The following is a 16,162-nucleotide window of genomic DNA, read 5'->3' on the forward strand; positions in this document are numbered from 1 at the left end:
CTTTTTTATCAACAATCTGAGAACCAAAGTAAAATTGGTAATTCCAGTAGATCGGGAATTAACCCTAGTAAATATCCTATTGTTTGCTTTCACCTATTTTTTCGTTCAATCGAACATATACGAATTATATATATATATATATATATATATATATATATATATATATATATATATATATATATAATTTTCAGAATGTGAGATTATATAATTATTTCCACAGCCAAACAACGTCGCAGCACACAAGAGCCATGACAGCCAACAAACCGAAAGTCCGAGACGCGACTTTCGCCCTCATTTTGGGCTCATCAGTTAGACATATCCAAACTCGGGATTCGAAACCCGAGTTCGGATATGTCTAACTGATGAGCCCAAAATAAGGGCGAAACTCGAGTCTTGCACTTCCGGTTGTTGTCTATCATGGCTCTTGTGTGCTGTGATGTTGTTTGGCTGTGGAAATAATTTTATATATATATATATATATATATATATATATATATATATATATATATATATATATATATGATTGCTATGTAGTTTGCTTGAAGCATTGTGTGGGATAGGTATGTAAAAGAGATTTAGAAGGCAGTCACAATGCGAGGAATGAATTATAGTCACTGTTGGTAAGAAGAGACGAGAACAAGTGGCGATTTACAAATCAATAAGTACATATATATATATATATATATATATATATATATATATATATATACATATATATATATTTGTTTTTATATATATATATATTTATATTTATTCAGTTGTATGGTAAAATGTCTTACTTGTAATTCATGCGACGTATTCCATTATTAATTTCGGAAAAATTTTCCCTTTTCAAATGGTGTGCGTAACAGGTCGATTTAAAGCATGCTGGATGAAGGACCGGAAGTTGTGTAGCTATGTAAGGCCTCGGGGCAAATGTGAGTAGGGGATTTATTTATGGTATGATTCGATCGGGAATTAACCCTAGTAAAAATCCTATTGTTTGCTTTCACCTATTTTTTCGTTCAATCGAACATATACGAATTATATATATATATATATATATATATATATATATATATGTATAATTTTCAGAATGTGAGATTATATAATCATTTCCACAGCCAAACAACGTCGCAGCATACAGGAGCCATGACAGCCAACAAACCGAAAGTCCGAGACGCAACTTTCGCCCTCAATTTGGGCTCATCAGTTAGACATATCCAAACTCGGGATTCGAAACCCGAGTTCGGATATGTCTAACTGATGAGCCCAAAATAAGGGCGAAACTCGAGTCTTGCACTTCCGGTTGTTGTCTATCATGGCTCTAGTGTGCTGCGATGTTGTTTGGCTGTGGAAATAATTTTATATATATATATATATATATATATATATAGGATTGCTAAGTATCCTAATTTTATATATATATATATATATATATATATATATATATATATATATATATAGGATTGCTATGTAGTTTGCTTGAAGCATTGTGTGGGATAGGTATGTAAAAGAGATTTAGAAGGCTGTAACAATGCGAGGAATGAATTATAGTCGCTGTTGGTAAGAAGAGACGAGAATAAGTGGCGATTTACAAATCAATAAGTACATATATATATATATATATATATATTTGTTTTTATATATATATATATTTATTCAGTTGTATGGTAAAATGTCTTACTTGTAATTCATGCGACGTATTCCATTATTAATTTCGGAAAAATTTTCCCTTTTCAAATGGTGTGCGTAACAGGTCGATTCAAAGCATGCTGGATGAAGGGCCGGAAGTTGTGTAGCTATGTGAGGCCTCGGAGCAAATGTGAGTAGGGGATTTATGTATGGTATGATTAGGTAATTAACATGTTTATAAATTTGCTATTTTTATTTGTCTTTATTTTTATTTCATTTATTTATTTTTTTTATTTTTTTGGGTTTATAACTTGTTTTAGCGTGAGCTTTTTTTTATTGTTCTCTGTTATGTTGTCTTTATCATTATTATTATTATTTATTTATTTATTTTTCTGCTGATGTGTGGGTGTCTCTGCTTTTCTGGGTCACTTAAGTCGCTGCTAGGCTGCGTCCGGTCGGCTACTGTAGGGGCGGGCTGTGAAAGAGGAGGAGAGGTCGGGGTCGGCAGCTGGGTGTTTAGGTTAGTGTTGCTGGGGGTAGGAAGATAGATGAGAGGAAGGGAAGGGGAATAGGGGTGACATTCTTGGGGAGTTGTTAATTTGTTTATATTCATGAGTGGTAGTAGATTTTATATTTATTTATTTTTTTATTCTAATTGGTTTGTATTACTTCGGCTAACTTTTAATTTTAGTTGGTTTGTATTAACTTTTGATTTTAGTTGGTTTGTATTACTTCAGTAACTTTTAATTTTAATTAATTTTTTTTTAAATTAAATATATACTGCTGTTTTATTTATTAAGTTTCTTTTAGTATATTATTGTTATTTTATTTATTTATTTATTTATTTGTATTATTTATATGGGAGGAGGTTGTGGTAATGTCCTGTTTGGAATGTGAGGCGGGCTGTGAGCTGTGTGCAGTGGTGTATCTGTTCTAATGGGTTATGGTTGTAATGGTAAGTGTTAGGTGGGAGCCGTACGTAGAGTTATATATATATGAGTGGTAGTAGATTTTTATATTTATTTGTTTTATAATTGGTTTGTATTACTTCAGCTAACTTTTAGTTTTAGTTGGTTTGTATTAACTTTTGATTTTAGTTGGTTTGTATTACGTCAGTAATTTTTAATATTAATTAATTATTATTATTACTTATTTTTTTAAATATATACTGCTGTTTTATTTATTAAGTTTGTTTTAGTATGTTATTGCTATTTTATTTATTTATTATTATTTTTTTATATTATTTATATGGGAGGAGGTTGTGGTAATGTCCTGTTTAGAATGTGAGGCGGGCTGTGAGCTGTGTGCAGTGGTGTATCTGTTCTAATGGGTTATGGTTGTAATGGTAACTGTTGGGTGGGAGCCGTGTGTAGAGTTATATAATGAATGAAGATCCGAGCTCCAGGACATTACCACAACCTCCTCCCATATAAATAATACAAATAAATAAATAAATAAATAAAATAACAATAATATACTAAAAGAAACTTAAAAAATAAAACAGCAGTATATATTTAATTTAAAAAAAATTTAATTAAAATATGAAAGTTACTGAAGTAATACAAACCAACTAAAATCAAAAGTTAATACAAACCAACTAAAATTAAAAGTTAGCCGAAGTAATACAAACCAATTAGAATAAAAAAATAAATAAATATAAAAAACTACTACCACTCATGAACATAAACAAATTAACAACTCCCCAAGAATGTCACCCCTATTCCCCTTCCCTTCCCCTCACCTATCTTCCTACCCCCAGCAACACTAACCTAAACACCCAGCTGCCGACCCCGACCTCTCCTCCTCTTTCACAGCCGACCGGACGCAGCCCAGCAGCGACTTAAGTGACCCAGAAAAGCAGAGACACCCACACATCAGCAGAAAAAAAAAAATAATAATAATAATGATAAAGAACACATAACAGAGAACAATAAAAAAAGCTCACGCTAAAACAAGTTATAAACCCAAAAAAATAAAAATAAATAAATAAATGAAATAAAAATAAAGACAAATAAAAATAGCAAATTTATAAACATGTTAATTACCTAATCATACCATACATAAATCCCCTACTCACATTTGCCCCGAGGCCTCACATAGCTACACAACTTCCGGCCCTTCATCCAGCATGCTTTGAATCGACCTGTTACGCACACCATTTGAAAAGGGAAAATTTTTCCGAAATTAATAATGGAATACGTCGCATGAATTACAAGTAAGAAATTTTACCATACAACTGAATAAATATATATATATATATAAAAAATAAAAAAATAAATAAATAAATATATATAAAAAAATAAAAAATAAAAAAATATATTTTTTTTTTAAATATATACTGCTGTTTTATTTATTAAGTTTGTTTTAGTATGTTATTGCTATTTTATTTATTTATTTATTATTATTTTTTTATATTATTTATATGGGAGGAGGTTGTGGTAATGTCCTGTTTAGAATGTGAGGCGGGCTGTTAGCTGTGTGCAGTGGTGTATCTGTTCTAATGGGTTATGGTTGTAATGGTAACTGTTGGGTGGGAGCCGTGTGTAGAGTTATATAATGAATGAAGATCCGAGCTCCAGGACATTACCACAACCTCCTCCCATATAAATAATACAAATAAATAAATAAATAAATAAATAAAATAACAATAATATACTAAAAGAAACTTAAAAAATAAAACAGCAGTATATATTTAATTTAAAAAAAAATTTAATTAAAATATGAAAGTTACTGAAGTAATACAAACCAACTAAAATCAAAAGTTAATACAAACCAACTAAAATTAAAAGTTAGCCGAAGTAATACAAACCAATTAGAATAAAAAAATAAATAAATATAAAAATCTACTACCACTCATGAACATAAACAAATTAACAACTCCCCAAGAATGTCACCCCTATTCCCCTTCCCTTCCCCTCACCTATCTTCCTACCCCCAGCAACACTAACCTAAACACCCAGCTGCCGACCCCGACCTTTCCTCCTCTTTCACAGCCCGCCCCTACAGTAGCCGACCGGACGCAGCCTAGCAGCGACTTAAGTGACCCAGAAAAGCAGAGACACCTACACATCAGCAGAAAAAAAAAATAAATAAATAATAATAATAATGATAAAGACAACATAACAGAGAACAATAAAAAAAAGCTCACGCTAAAACAAGTTATAAACCCAAAAAAATAAATAAATTAAATAAAAATAAAGACAAATAAAAATAGCAAATTTATAAACATGTTAATTACCTAACCATACCATACATAAATCCCCTACTCACATTTGCTCCGAGGCCTCACATAGCTACACAACATCCAGCATGCTTTGAATCGACCTGTTACGCACACCATTTGAAAAGGGAAAATTTTTCCGAAATTAATAATGGAATACGTCGCATGAATTACAAGTAAGAGATTTTACCCTACAACTGAATAAATATATATATATAAATAAATAAATAAAAAATATATATGTGTGTGTGTGTATACTTATTGATTTGTAAATCGCCACTTGTTCTCGTCTCCTTTTACCCACAGCGACTATAATTCATTCCTCGCATTGTGGCAGCCTTCTAAATCGCTTTTGGATATATATATATATATATATATATATATATATATATATATATATATATATATATATATATATATATATCGGTATATACTAGTTAATAAAATGTATATATCTCGGTTCATGAATAACTAATATAATTAGAGCCCATGTAGAAATATTATAATACTTCTATTAATTATCGCAATTAGTTGACGAGAACCAGTCCCACTTCACATGGCATAGGGGTGAATTCCACGGTTCTACCCACACCGATGAGACACTGGAGCTTTGCTAAATCGATAGCGTCACACAAGACTGGCAGTATTCAACTTGCTCACTTACGGACATGTACGTATGACAGCATTAAATCCAGTTGTGGCCATGCATGTATGACAGTATTCAATCCACTTGTGGACATACACGTATAACAATATTCAAAACACTTGTGGTGATACATTTAATTGACTCAACTGTAGCTATACACGTATAACAGTTTTAAACACACTTGTGGCCATACACGTATGACAGTATTCATTTTACTTGTCGCATATACACAAATGACAATATGCAACTCACTAGTAATCATATACGTACAACAGTATTAGACCAAATTGTGGCTTGTTGACATACACTATCACAATATGTAACCTTCTTGTGGCCATATACGTATGACAGTATTTAAATGGCTCAGCTGTGACCATTAACGTATGACTATTCAATGACGATGCGCGTTGTTAAATGTTATGTTAAATGTTAATATTAAAACTTATTAATATTGAAGCTTAATAATATTAAGATTTATTAATAATTACGTGTAATAATACTCATGTTTATTCAGATTTTAGGTTATTAATATTGATGTTTGTAATACGTAAGTCTATTAATATTTAAGTTTATTAATAGTTAAGTTTATTTATATTTATATTCATAGATATTTAAAGTTATTAATATTTCATTTTTTATGTTTAAGTTTAAATATGTAGGTCCTTTTGCAAATACGGTCGATGTATGTATTTTCTCCTTCAATATACTTTTTTTATTTTTCAGGGAACGTCTGCGATGCTAAAGATTATGAATAAGAGCTCTGTAAATCTAGTAACGCAATATCCAGTCCGCGATTCAGTCGTCTACGCTATTTATGGTAAATATTTAAGGTGGCATTTTTTTCTTAAAAAAAAGATTCAGTTTGTATTGAAACTAATTAAAATAATCAGAATTGACCATCGAAGTCATGCATATTGGAATTTGTATAGAACTATTTATTCAACGGCATTTCATTCCTCTCTTTTAGATGACGATTGGTTATTCGTATTATTTGGATTCATCGGACTACTGCTCTCATCTTGAGTGTGATTTTCATAACGTTTCGGTCGATATAACCTCCGACCTTCTGCAGGTGTATCTTATCAAACTCGGGAATGTTTCTGTCGAGCTCGGGAAATTAGACAGAATTTCAAACGGATCCCTGTATTTACTTCATAAGAGTAACGTGCTCGGGTTCCATCATCCATGAATCGATAGAGGTTATAAGTAATTCGCAAGTGTATTTTTCGGTCGCCCACACTGAGAATTGAACCTTTAACCTTCAGGAGAATATTACTTTTACAATTGATTTTTCCAAATACTCTCGCCACTACGACTTACTTAGGACCTTTATCTAGTGATGGTTGACGGATCAAGAGCATGCTAAGTAAATAAAGGGTTCTGTTGAAAATTCCGGCCAAATTCCGAGTTTAACAAATATTTTCGAGTTCGACAAGATACATCTGAAGAAGGTTGGAGGTTACATCGACGAAAACGTTGTGAAAATAACACTCAATATTAGACCAATACCCAATGAATCCAAATAATACGAATTTCATTTCTCTCCAATTAATTTAATGCTGAAATTAAATATTTATCGTCAACTATTCATTGATTTGGTCTTTGATAGCAGATTAGGTTGATATTGTTTAAGTGTTGATTGTTAAATCTTAAATATTGAACTGTTTTATCTGGTATGTTCCAAATAAATTATTGCGTTTCTTAACGCGCGAGTATTTTCAATGTTTTGGTTATTCATGAGTCGTATCTGCCGCTTGGTTCGGATTGCGAACTCACGTGACTTGTTTTTCGCCATTCCTTCCGATCCAGGGCAAGTTGGTTGATGGACGCCCAACTATTGAGAGGTATTCATTCAAAAACATTAGCTCTCCAACTTCTCCTTGGCTTTTCTCTGCTTTTTTGCCTTCTAACATACATACAACGTATAACTTTAACAGGCTAGTGGTTGATCGCATGACATGGCTGAAAAGTTAAAGAGTTTTACTTTTTATTTTATCGAATAGTGGGAGTAGGGAAGTAATTTGACAGATATTTTCTTGTTGTTTTTTTTTTTTGTTCAATCAAGCGATGTCCCGTAATGAAACGCATTACGTGATTTTGAAACACCCCAATGCGATTGGCTAGTTGTTTAGTTCATGTGATACAGTCAAGGTCATATAAAACAAACGGGGGGGGACATAAAATGAATAAACTTTTACTTAAACAGTTATCGTCGCTCTTTTTGATTTTAGAATGATGCTGTGTTTTTTGGAAAGCCGCCCAACCTAGCCTAATTCTTTGTTTCAATACTGTCGTGTTACCACTGGAGAAGTCAGTTTATACCATAAATAAATGAATTGGTAGTTGCTTTTAAAGTAATGTTGGTAGTAATTTCACCCTCGATTATATTTTTTTCAACTCACCGATTCGGTTATTTTGCGTGTTCTTAGCATAGTTAGTTTATTCAACATTTTCATGTATTCATGTTGATCATAGATAAATCAACCCCAGAGTCTAGTTGTTATTTGACATTTGTATTCAGGATTCTTACCTGTACGTACTTTATTATTCTTGCGCGGTTATCTTCGTTCCTTTATTATATATGTAATTCAAGTCTTATATCCTTTATTTGTTCTGCAATGTAAATTGTTATGCTCAACTTTGTTACAAGTTAGTACAGATTTTAAAACAATATAGGCAATCTCAGAAATAATGAAGGGCTCCACAACGGACAAATAGGCTAGTCGTTATTTTTTCCTGATTTTTATTGGAGGGGATTTTTTTTTTTTTTTTTTTTTTTTTTGTATCAGAGTCAAACAAAACTTTCTTCTTGGTTTGAATTGGTTTTGGGAGTTCTAATACGATGTCTGGTGTATCTTCCTTATCTGAGCAATCCCTGAGTCTTCAATATTTTTAGAAACTTGTTTAATATTATAAGTTTTTGAAAGTTTTCAACTAAGTTTTGTAGTGCCTCTCCTTCCAATTTAGTATTCTATGTCTAATTTCTGCGTCTTTCGTGGAAGCAAGAAATTGCACATATATTAAGTTTTTTTAAGTTATCCTCGCTAAGTTCAGAAAGTTTGAAATCGTCACAGTGTTTATTAACGATTATTTTCTATTGTATTTGGTATTGAACCAATTCTAGCATAGTAGATTTAAAGTCCTCCACGTTTAAAATTGTTTTTCTAAATACGGTTTTATAACTTTCAATCTTACGCTACTGACGTAAGATAGCAGGCCGTGTATAAAAGTGTTTTCGCCCAGAAAAGAAATCATCTTTTTAGTACGTTTTCAGTGTGAGTTTTTTTACGGTTACACTTTTAGTCAACAGGAATATAAAGGTTTAGCATTTCTACAGTCGTACTCTTTTCTCTTTTGAGAAAGAGAAAGAGAAAAATATTATATTTATTTCTTTATTAAAGTTAACAAAGTGCCAAAATAAGATAATAAAATAAATTACTTTTTTAAGAGATCTAATCGTTGAATGTTTGAGTAAAAGAAAAAGACTGATTTTAAAATCGCCAAGTTCACCGCGTTGTGACACCAAATTGGAAAGTACACCGCACAATGCACACTACAATTTTCTCTACACCCCACCCACCCCCCTGATCTCATGATCATAAATAGGGCAGGAAGGTAATATCCGTCTTTGTCGGGTACTCCTTAGCAGATGTGGGGGTACACGGCTAGACACAGCTAGCCCACGGTAAACGGCCAGAGACAGCTAGTCCACGATATACAGCTAGACGTATTTAGCACTAACTTTAAGGTGACAACTCTTTTTTATATAATACAACTGAATTGCATTTCCAATTCTTTATTTAAAATTTCTTCAGAAAAAAAACAAAAAACAACTGAATCGCATTTTTAATTCTTCATAGTCAGTTCGACTATCAATTATGCATGGCTTGTGTCTAACGCCAAGAGACATATTCTCCAGGTTTGTATAATTAGAGAAAAATTTCATTGCTATCCGTAGGGTGAACACACCACAAGACTTTCCATGACTGACATGTTTCAAATGTTTAGGATGAGATAGAGAGAACAGCATCAAATTCAAACTCCAAAACTGCACATTAAAGATATCCATAACACTAAAATGGTTCCGTTTTTATTTGGAATTATTTGGAATCATTTCTCGTTAATAATCGCCAGTTTTGTCCATACTTATTTTTCAGGTTCGGTTCAAAACGGAATGTTACATGCTGACGGCGAAAGTGTAATGTGGTCGAACTTGTCATTGGATCACTTACACACTTTCGACTTTTTCAAGGATCTCGGTTGTGATTGTCTTGTGAGTAAACATATCATAAAAATATCATACACATACCACTACATAGATACGTTCGTCTGCGTAAAATGTAGTTAACTCCAGAATAGAACGTTATAGTGAAAAGTAGCTCATTCGTGGATGTGAGTGCTGAAGATACAATATTTATTACGACACTATATATACATATTTCAAGGTAGTACCAGTGGTTTCATTGCGATGAATCTACCATATGAGGTTGGAAAGAGTCAGCGTAAATTCATCAGAAACATTTAAAAAGTGAAACAATGCAAAATAAACAGAGAAAAAAACGTTAAACGAGCATTTAAGACACATTTTCAAATTTTAAAAACAGAACTAAGTAATCGACGCCAATAGATTTTGGTAATTTTTAAATAACTTATAGTAGTAGTAAATGACACTTAAGGACTATAAAGGAGTATCAGCACATATAAATATATTGAAATATATATCTATATATCTATGGTGAGAGAGTCCTACTACTTTCACAAAAAATTTTCCAATAATGCCATCACTACTAATAATATTATTACCAATCCATTCATCACTATTAATAATAATCGCAATAATAATAATAATAATAATAATAATAATAATAATAATAATAATAAAAATAATAACAATAAAAACGATAATATGGATGATAAAATAATAAAGTAAAAATAAAGAAATAAAAAATAAGTAAAAAAGCTAATAAAGTAAAAAAATAAAAATCAAGTAAAATTAATAATATTATAATTATTAATATTAAAATAATAACAATAGATATTACAACATTATTAACAATAATCGTACGTATAAATAATAATAATAATAATAATAATAATAATAATAATAATAATAATAATAATAGACCCACATATATAAATAATGAAAATTACAGAAGCAAAAAACCTAAAAAAAAAAAAAAAAAAAAGCCCAGGAGGAGAGGGAGAAGGAATGGATTGATTTTAAGGTATAATGGTACTGAAAATAAGGTTAAGAAAGGGGGTCAAATTACGAAGTCTGGTAAGAGAAATGAAAAGATTGCGTGGGCCGGGGGGGGGGGTAACAGCTCCATAAAAAGGTCATCCTTATTATCGGGGGGGGGCATAATGTGGTTACGATAAGGAGGTTAGGTAGCGAGGAAGGCTGAGATATGATTTAGAAGAGGATTGGTTTATTTCTCTCACGCAACTACACGTGTCAGAACCTAGACAGCTTCAGAAAGCAAATGACCACATTCCTTAAAGAATTCGGTTTTAATATCTCCATTGACACAAACCTCACTAGTGTGGATGTTTTAGATGTAACATTGGACCTGTCCAGCAACTCTACCAGACCCTACCACAAGCCTACTGAACAGCTTAGGTACATAAGTACTCAATCGTGCCATCCACCCCGTGTTTTCCAGAACCTTGTCCCCAGCATCAGCAGAAGAATCTCTAACCTTTCATCCATCCGAGAGATTTTTTAGCAAACTGTACCATATTATAACAGGGCCCTCCGAGAAAGTGGATACCAGGAAGATATCTCATATATACCGACCCACCAGACAGCGCAGACCCAACAGATCCAGGGACATAATTTGGTTCACCCCTACGTTCTCCCTTAATATCAAGTACAATACAGGTAGACAATTTCTCCTTCTAATAGATAAACATTTTCCACCCACCAACAAACTCCATAAGATCTTTAACAGAAACACAATCAAAACTAGCTACTCCTGCTGTCCCTCAGTCGGCTTTATCCTGACATCTAACCCCCCAACCCCAATAAACCCACCTAACCCCCACTGCTCATGCAGGGGAGGAGATACTTGTCTCTGTGGGGAGGCTACAAAATTAAATCTATTGTTTACCAGGCCAAAGTCATTCCTGAAAATAACCCAAGTAAAGAAGAAATTTACATTGGAATGACTCAGCGTACCTTCAAGCAGAGACTGTATGCACACAACTCGACTTTCAAATACCCTGAAACCAAGATTTGGTCGCTTAAGGAATCTAACACTTCATATAAAATAGAATGGTCGATCATTGATGTTAAAAAATCTTACGACCCAACCTCCCAAACCTGCCCAATTTGCAAAACCGAAAAATATAGGATTCATCAGGTTATCAATGACCCATCCATAGCCTGTATAAACATTAAAATTGAGATCTTCAGACAATATCCCCACAAAAGGAAATTCCTCCTTGCCACATAGCCTAACAACAGCATAACTTAACTTATACACACCCTAATTAACACAAAGCGCCTAAATAGCGCATTCACTTCTTAATCTCAACTCCAAACCAATCCTCTTCTAATCATATCTGAGCTACCTAACCTCCTTACCTTAACCACATTATGCCCCCCACCAGGATAATAATTTTATGGAGCTGTTACATCCCTCCCGGCCCACGCAAACTTTTCGATTTCTCTTACCAGGCTTCGTAATTTGACCCACTTTCTTAACCTTATTTTCAGTACCATTATACCATAAAATCGATCCATTCCTTCTCCCTCCCCTCCTGGGTTTTTTTTAGTTTTTTTGCTTCTGTAATTTTCATTATTTATATATGTGGGTCTATTATTATTATTATTATTATTATTATTATTATTATTATTATTATTATTATTATTATTTATACGTATATTTATTGTTAATAATTATGTTATTATCATTGTTATTATTTTAATAATGATAATAATAATAATAATAATCATAATAATAATAATAATATTTTTCTTAATTATTATCTCTTTACTTTATTACTTTTTACTTTATATTTTTTATTTCTTTATTTTTTCTTTATTATTTTATCATCAATATTATTATTATTATTGTGTATGGATGATTTGAAAATATTCGGTAGAAATGAAAAGGAAATGGAGAGACTGGTAGAACATGTGGGGACATACTCAGAAGACATTGGGATGGAGTTTGGGATTAGTAAATGTGCGGTGCTGGTAATGAAAAGAGGAGTAAAGGTTCATTTAAATGGAATAGTGCTGTCAAATGGAGAAATCATGAAATAAATAGAAGATACAGGATATAAGTATTTGGGAGTGCTGGAGGGTGTAGGCATCATGAACAGAGAAATAAAGGAAAAAGTCAGGAAGGAGTATCTTAGAAGAATGAAACTAATTGCAAAGTCGAAACTGTATGGGGGAACCCTAATGAAAGCAGTAAATGCATGGGCAGTCAGTGTTTTGAGATACAGTGCGGGAATTTTAGAATGGTCTGACAAGGATTTGCATGCCATGGATATCAAAACAAGAAAAGTTTTAGCAATGTTTGGTATATTTCACATTCCAAATAGAGTAGCAAGGCTGTATTAAAATGGGAAAGACGGTGGGAGAGGATTGAAAAGTGTAAAAGATTGTGTGAGAACCGATATGTTGTTGAAGGAGCATGTGGTTAGAAGTGAGGAGTGGATACTTAAGGTTGTGGCCAATGAAGTGGAGGTATGTGAGACCAAGGCTGATTATGTGAAACGTATGGATAGAGAAAGGGCAAAGGAACTGGCTAGGAAGAAAATGCATGGAAGGTTCTTCCAGGATATAGCAGATTGTTCAAAAAAGTTGTTCTAGGAGAGGAAGTTGCTGCAGAATGCCGGATTTGTGGTAAGACCTCAGAGTCAATTGCGCACCTTGCAGCAGGCTGTAGTGAACTGGCCCAGAGAGAGTACCGCAAAAGTCACGATCGCATGGGACTCCGGATATATTGGGAGGTGAGTTAGAGGGTTGGGGTGAAGTGTGCTGAAAAATGGTTTGAGAAGGTGCCTGATGAAGTGAGAACAAGTGAGGACGGCAAGGTAGAGGTATGGTGGGACAAAAGTGTCAGAACGACCAAGCAATTGGAACATAATTGTCCGGATTTGGTCGTCATTGACAAGGTCTCAAAAAACTGGCAGATTGTAGACTTCTCAGTAGCCTAGGACAGGAATGTGAGCGGGAAGGAGAATGAGAAGTGGAGCAATTATGCTCCATTAGCCTTGGAGATAAGGCGTATACACGGGGTTAAAATACAAATAATCCCGGTCGTAGTTGATACACTAAGAGTAGTATCAAGTCGTCTGGAAGGACAATTGAAAAAACTACAAATCCCCGATGTTTTAGGCGATGTTTTAAACTTCTGCAATTATTGGTACCACCAACATCCTTAAGAGGAAGTAATTATAGTTATAGATTGATTGATTGTGAAATACATTATTCAGATGCCTCAAGACAGATATTTACTGATGCACTGTCCTCTTTGCCCATCTTGTGTTTCGCAACATAACTGCTCAGATAGCAACCTCAATATGACTTCGCGCACGTCTGATCATATCCTTAGAAGCCATCATTACAAAACTAATCGTGCTTTGACAAAGTTCAGTGTATATGTGTGCACGTGTGTGCGAGGAAATAAAGATAAAATACATTGCACGGTATCAGCTAATATTTGAAAAAAACTCAAGACCTGAAACTCAAGCATGCTAGTTTAGCTCCAGGTTTTTTCAGGTCTTCTTTTTTGCAGTTTAGAGACTCTCCCTCTGTCTTTCTTCCCTGTGTCTGTTCCAATATATATATATATATATATATATATATATATATATATATATATATATATATACTGGCAAAAGTACCCGCCGTTGACTGGGTTCAAAAACAGCCTACAGAAAATGGACTCTGATTCATGAAAGTATGATAGGTTATGAAAAGGAAGGGTTGTAAAGAGATAGCTTCGGATTTGGGGTATCAAAATCAAATCAAAATATGATGAAAATAAAATAGATAAACCCCATAATTTATTATACCATACCTGTTCACACTGAAACACTTATCACAATATTCTGTGGATCTATATTAAAAAACCTTGTTAAACTTTGTGACATATTTCTATTCTATGGAGGTCAGGCACGAACGAACACCCCATAATTTTATTATATCATATTTCTTCAAATTGAAACATAATTATCAAAGTATACTTACGCAGATAGATATGAAAAGTCTTTATTAAAGTTTGTGCCTATTTCCATTCTATGGAGGCCAGGTGCGAACGCAGACCCCACAATTTTATTATACCATCCCTATTTAAGTTAAAACATACTTATCAACGTATTCTTATGTACATCTATATCAAAAACACTTGTAAACATTTTTTTTAATTTATCATTTTTTTATTTCCATACTTTGTGGGCTAGGCGCGTACGCAGACCCCACAATTTTAATGAATCATCATTATGCCAGATCAAACATACCCATTCCTTTGTCTTGATACCTCTTCTATCATTATATGTGATCAGTTTTCTATACTAGTTAACCATATAGGAGCCTATTCGTGACCAGACACACACACACAGACGTTCAGCTTTATATTATATATATATATATATATATATATATATATTGTATAATATATTTGTATATATATATATATATTTGTATATATATATATATATATATATATATATATATATATACAAATAGAAATTCTGAGTTAAATTATGTAAAATTGAAAAAATATATATTATGTAAAATTATACGATTTAATTTAATCACATGAATTAATATGCGAAAGAATTATTTTATACGTAAACTTACTTCAATGTTCAATATATAGGTAGACCTAGGTAGTAAGTTATAAAATTGCCATATATATTTCATCATAACTTACTACTTACTATATATATATATATAAGTTTTTGTGACGGAAGCTCATACGTCGAAATAGACAGAAGAATCCATTATCATATATATATATATACATATATATATATATATATATATATATATATATATATATATATATATATATATATATTACCGTTTTATCTGCTCAGTTACACATGTTCGGTTACCGAATCGTTGATACGATTCGGTAACCGAAACATGTGTAAATAAGCAGATAAAACAGTAACACATTTTTTTTTCTCTGCAATAGTAGTAAGCACTTTCTACGGGGTTTTACCAATTACCAGTTTTGCTACATATATATATATATATATATATATATATATATATATATATATATATATATATATATATATATAGAGAGAGAGAGAGAGAGAGAGAGAGAGAGAGAGAGAGAGAGATAGATATAGATAGATAGATAGATAGATAGATAGATAGATAGATAGATAGATAGATAGTATTTTTAACCAAAAAATCTTAATACATTAAAATATCTCAAAATTCGGTAATATTCATATACCAATAAAAATCAAAATCAAAATTAATTGACTCAATTATTAAGCTTCATACTTATCATTTTTATAATCGAGGATTCGTATAATATTTTCACAAAATCCAAACAATATCATATTGTGTGTTTTCATATTCGTAACAATTGGTTCGTGACTGTTCAGACAGTTTCAAACATTATGTCATTGGAAAATATTTCAAAACAGTCTCTCTTCAGATTGTGAAATACACTATTTATACATACATGACCATGTCTTTAATC

General features: G+C 32.3%; 1 protein-coding gene across 1 annotated transcript in view; it reads left to right on the forward strand.

The window, feature by feature from the left end:
* Window positions 1–16,162, forward strand: part of LOC145295820 (uncharacterized) — a 33,908-nt gene that overhangs the window by 13,997 nt on the left and 3,749 nt on the right. The window contains exons 3-4 of the mRNA XM_080141508.1: window positions 6,204–6,297; window positions 9,638–9,753. Coding sequence (XP_079997634.1) covers window positions 6,204–6,297; window positions 9,638–9,753 — 210 coding nt within the window. The remainder of the gene's footprint in view (window positions 1–6,203; window positions 6,298–9,637; window positions 9,754–16,162) is intronic.

This window comes from Euprymna scolopes, chromosome 16, assembly GCF_053919585.1.
Source record: "Euprymna scolopes isolate OS-2025 chromosome 16, ASM5391958v1, whole genome shotgun sequence".
Taxonomy (NCBI): domain Eukaryota; kingdom Metazoa; phylum Mollusca; class Cephalopoda; order Sepiida; family Sepiolidae; genus Euprymna; species Euprymna scolopes.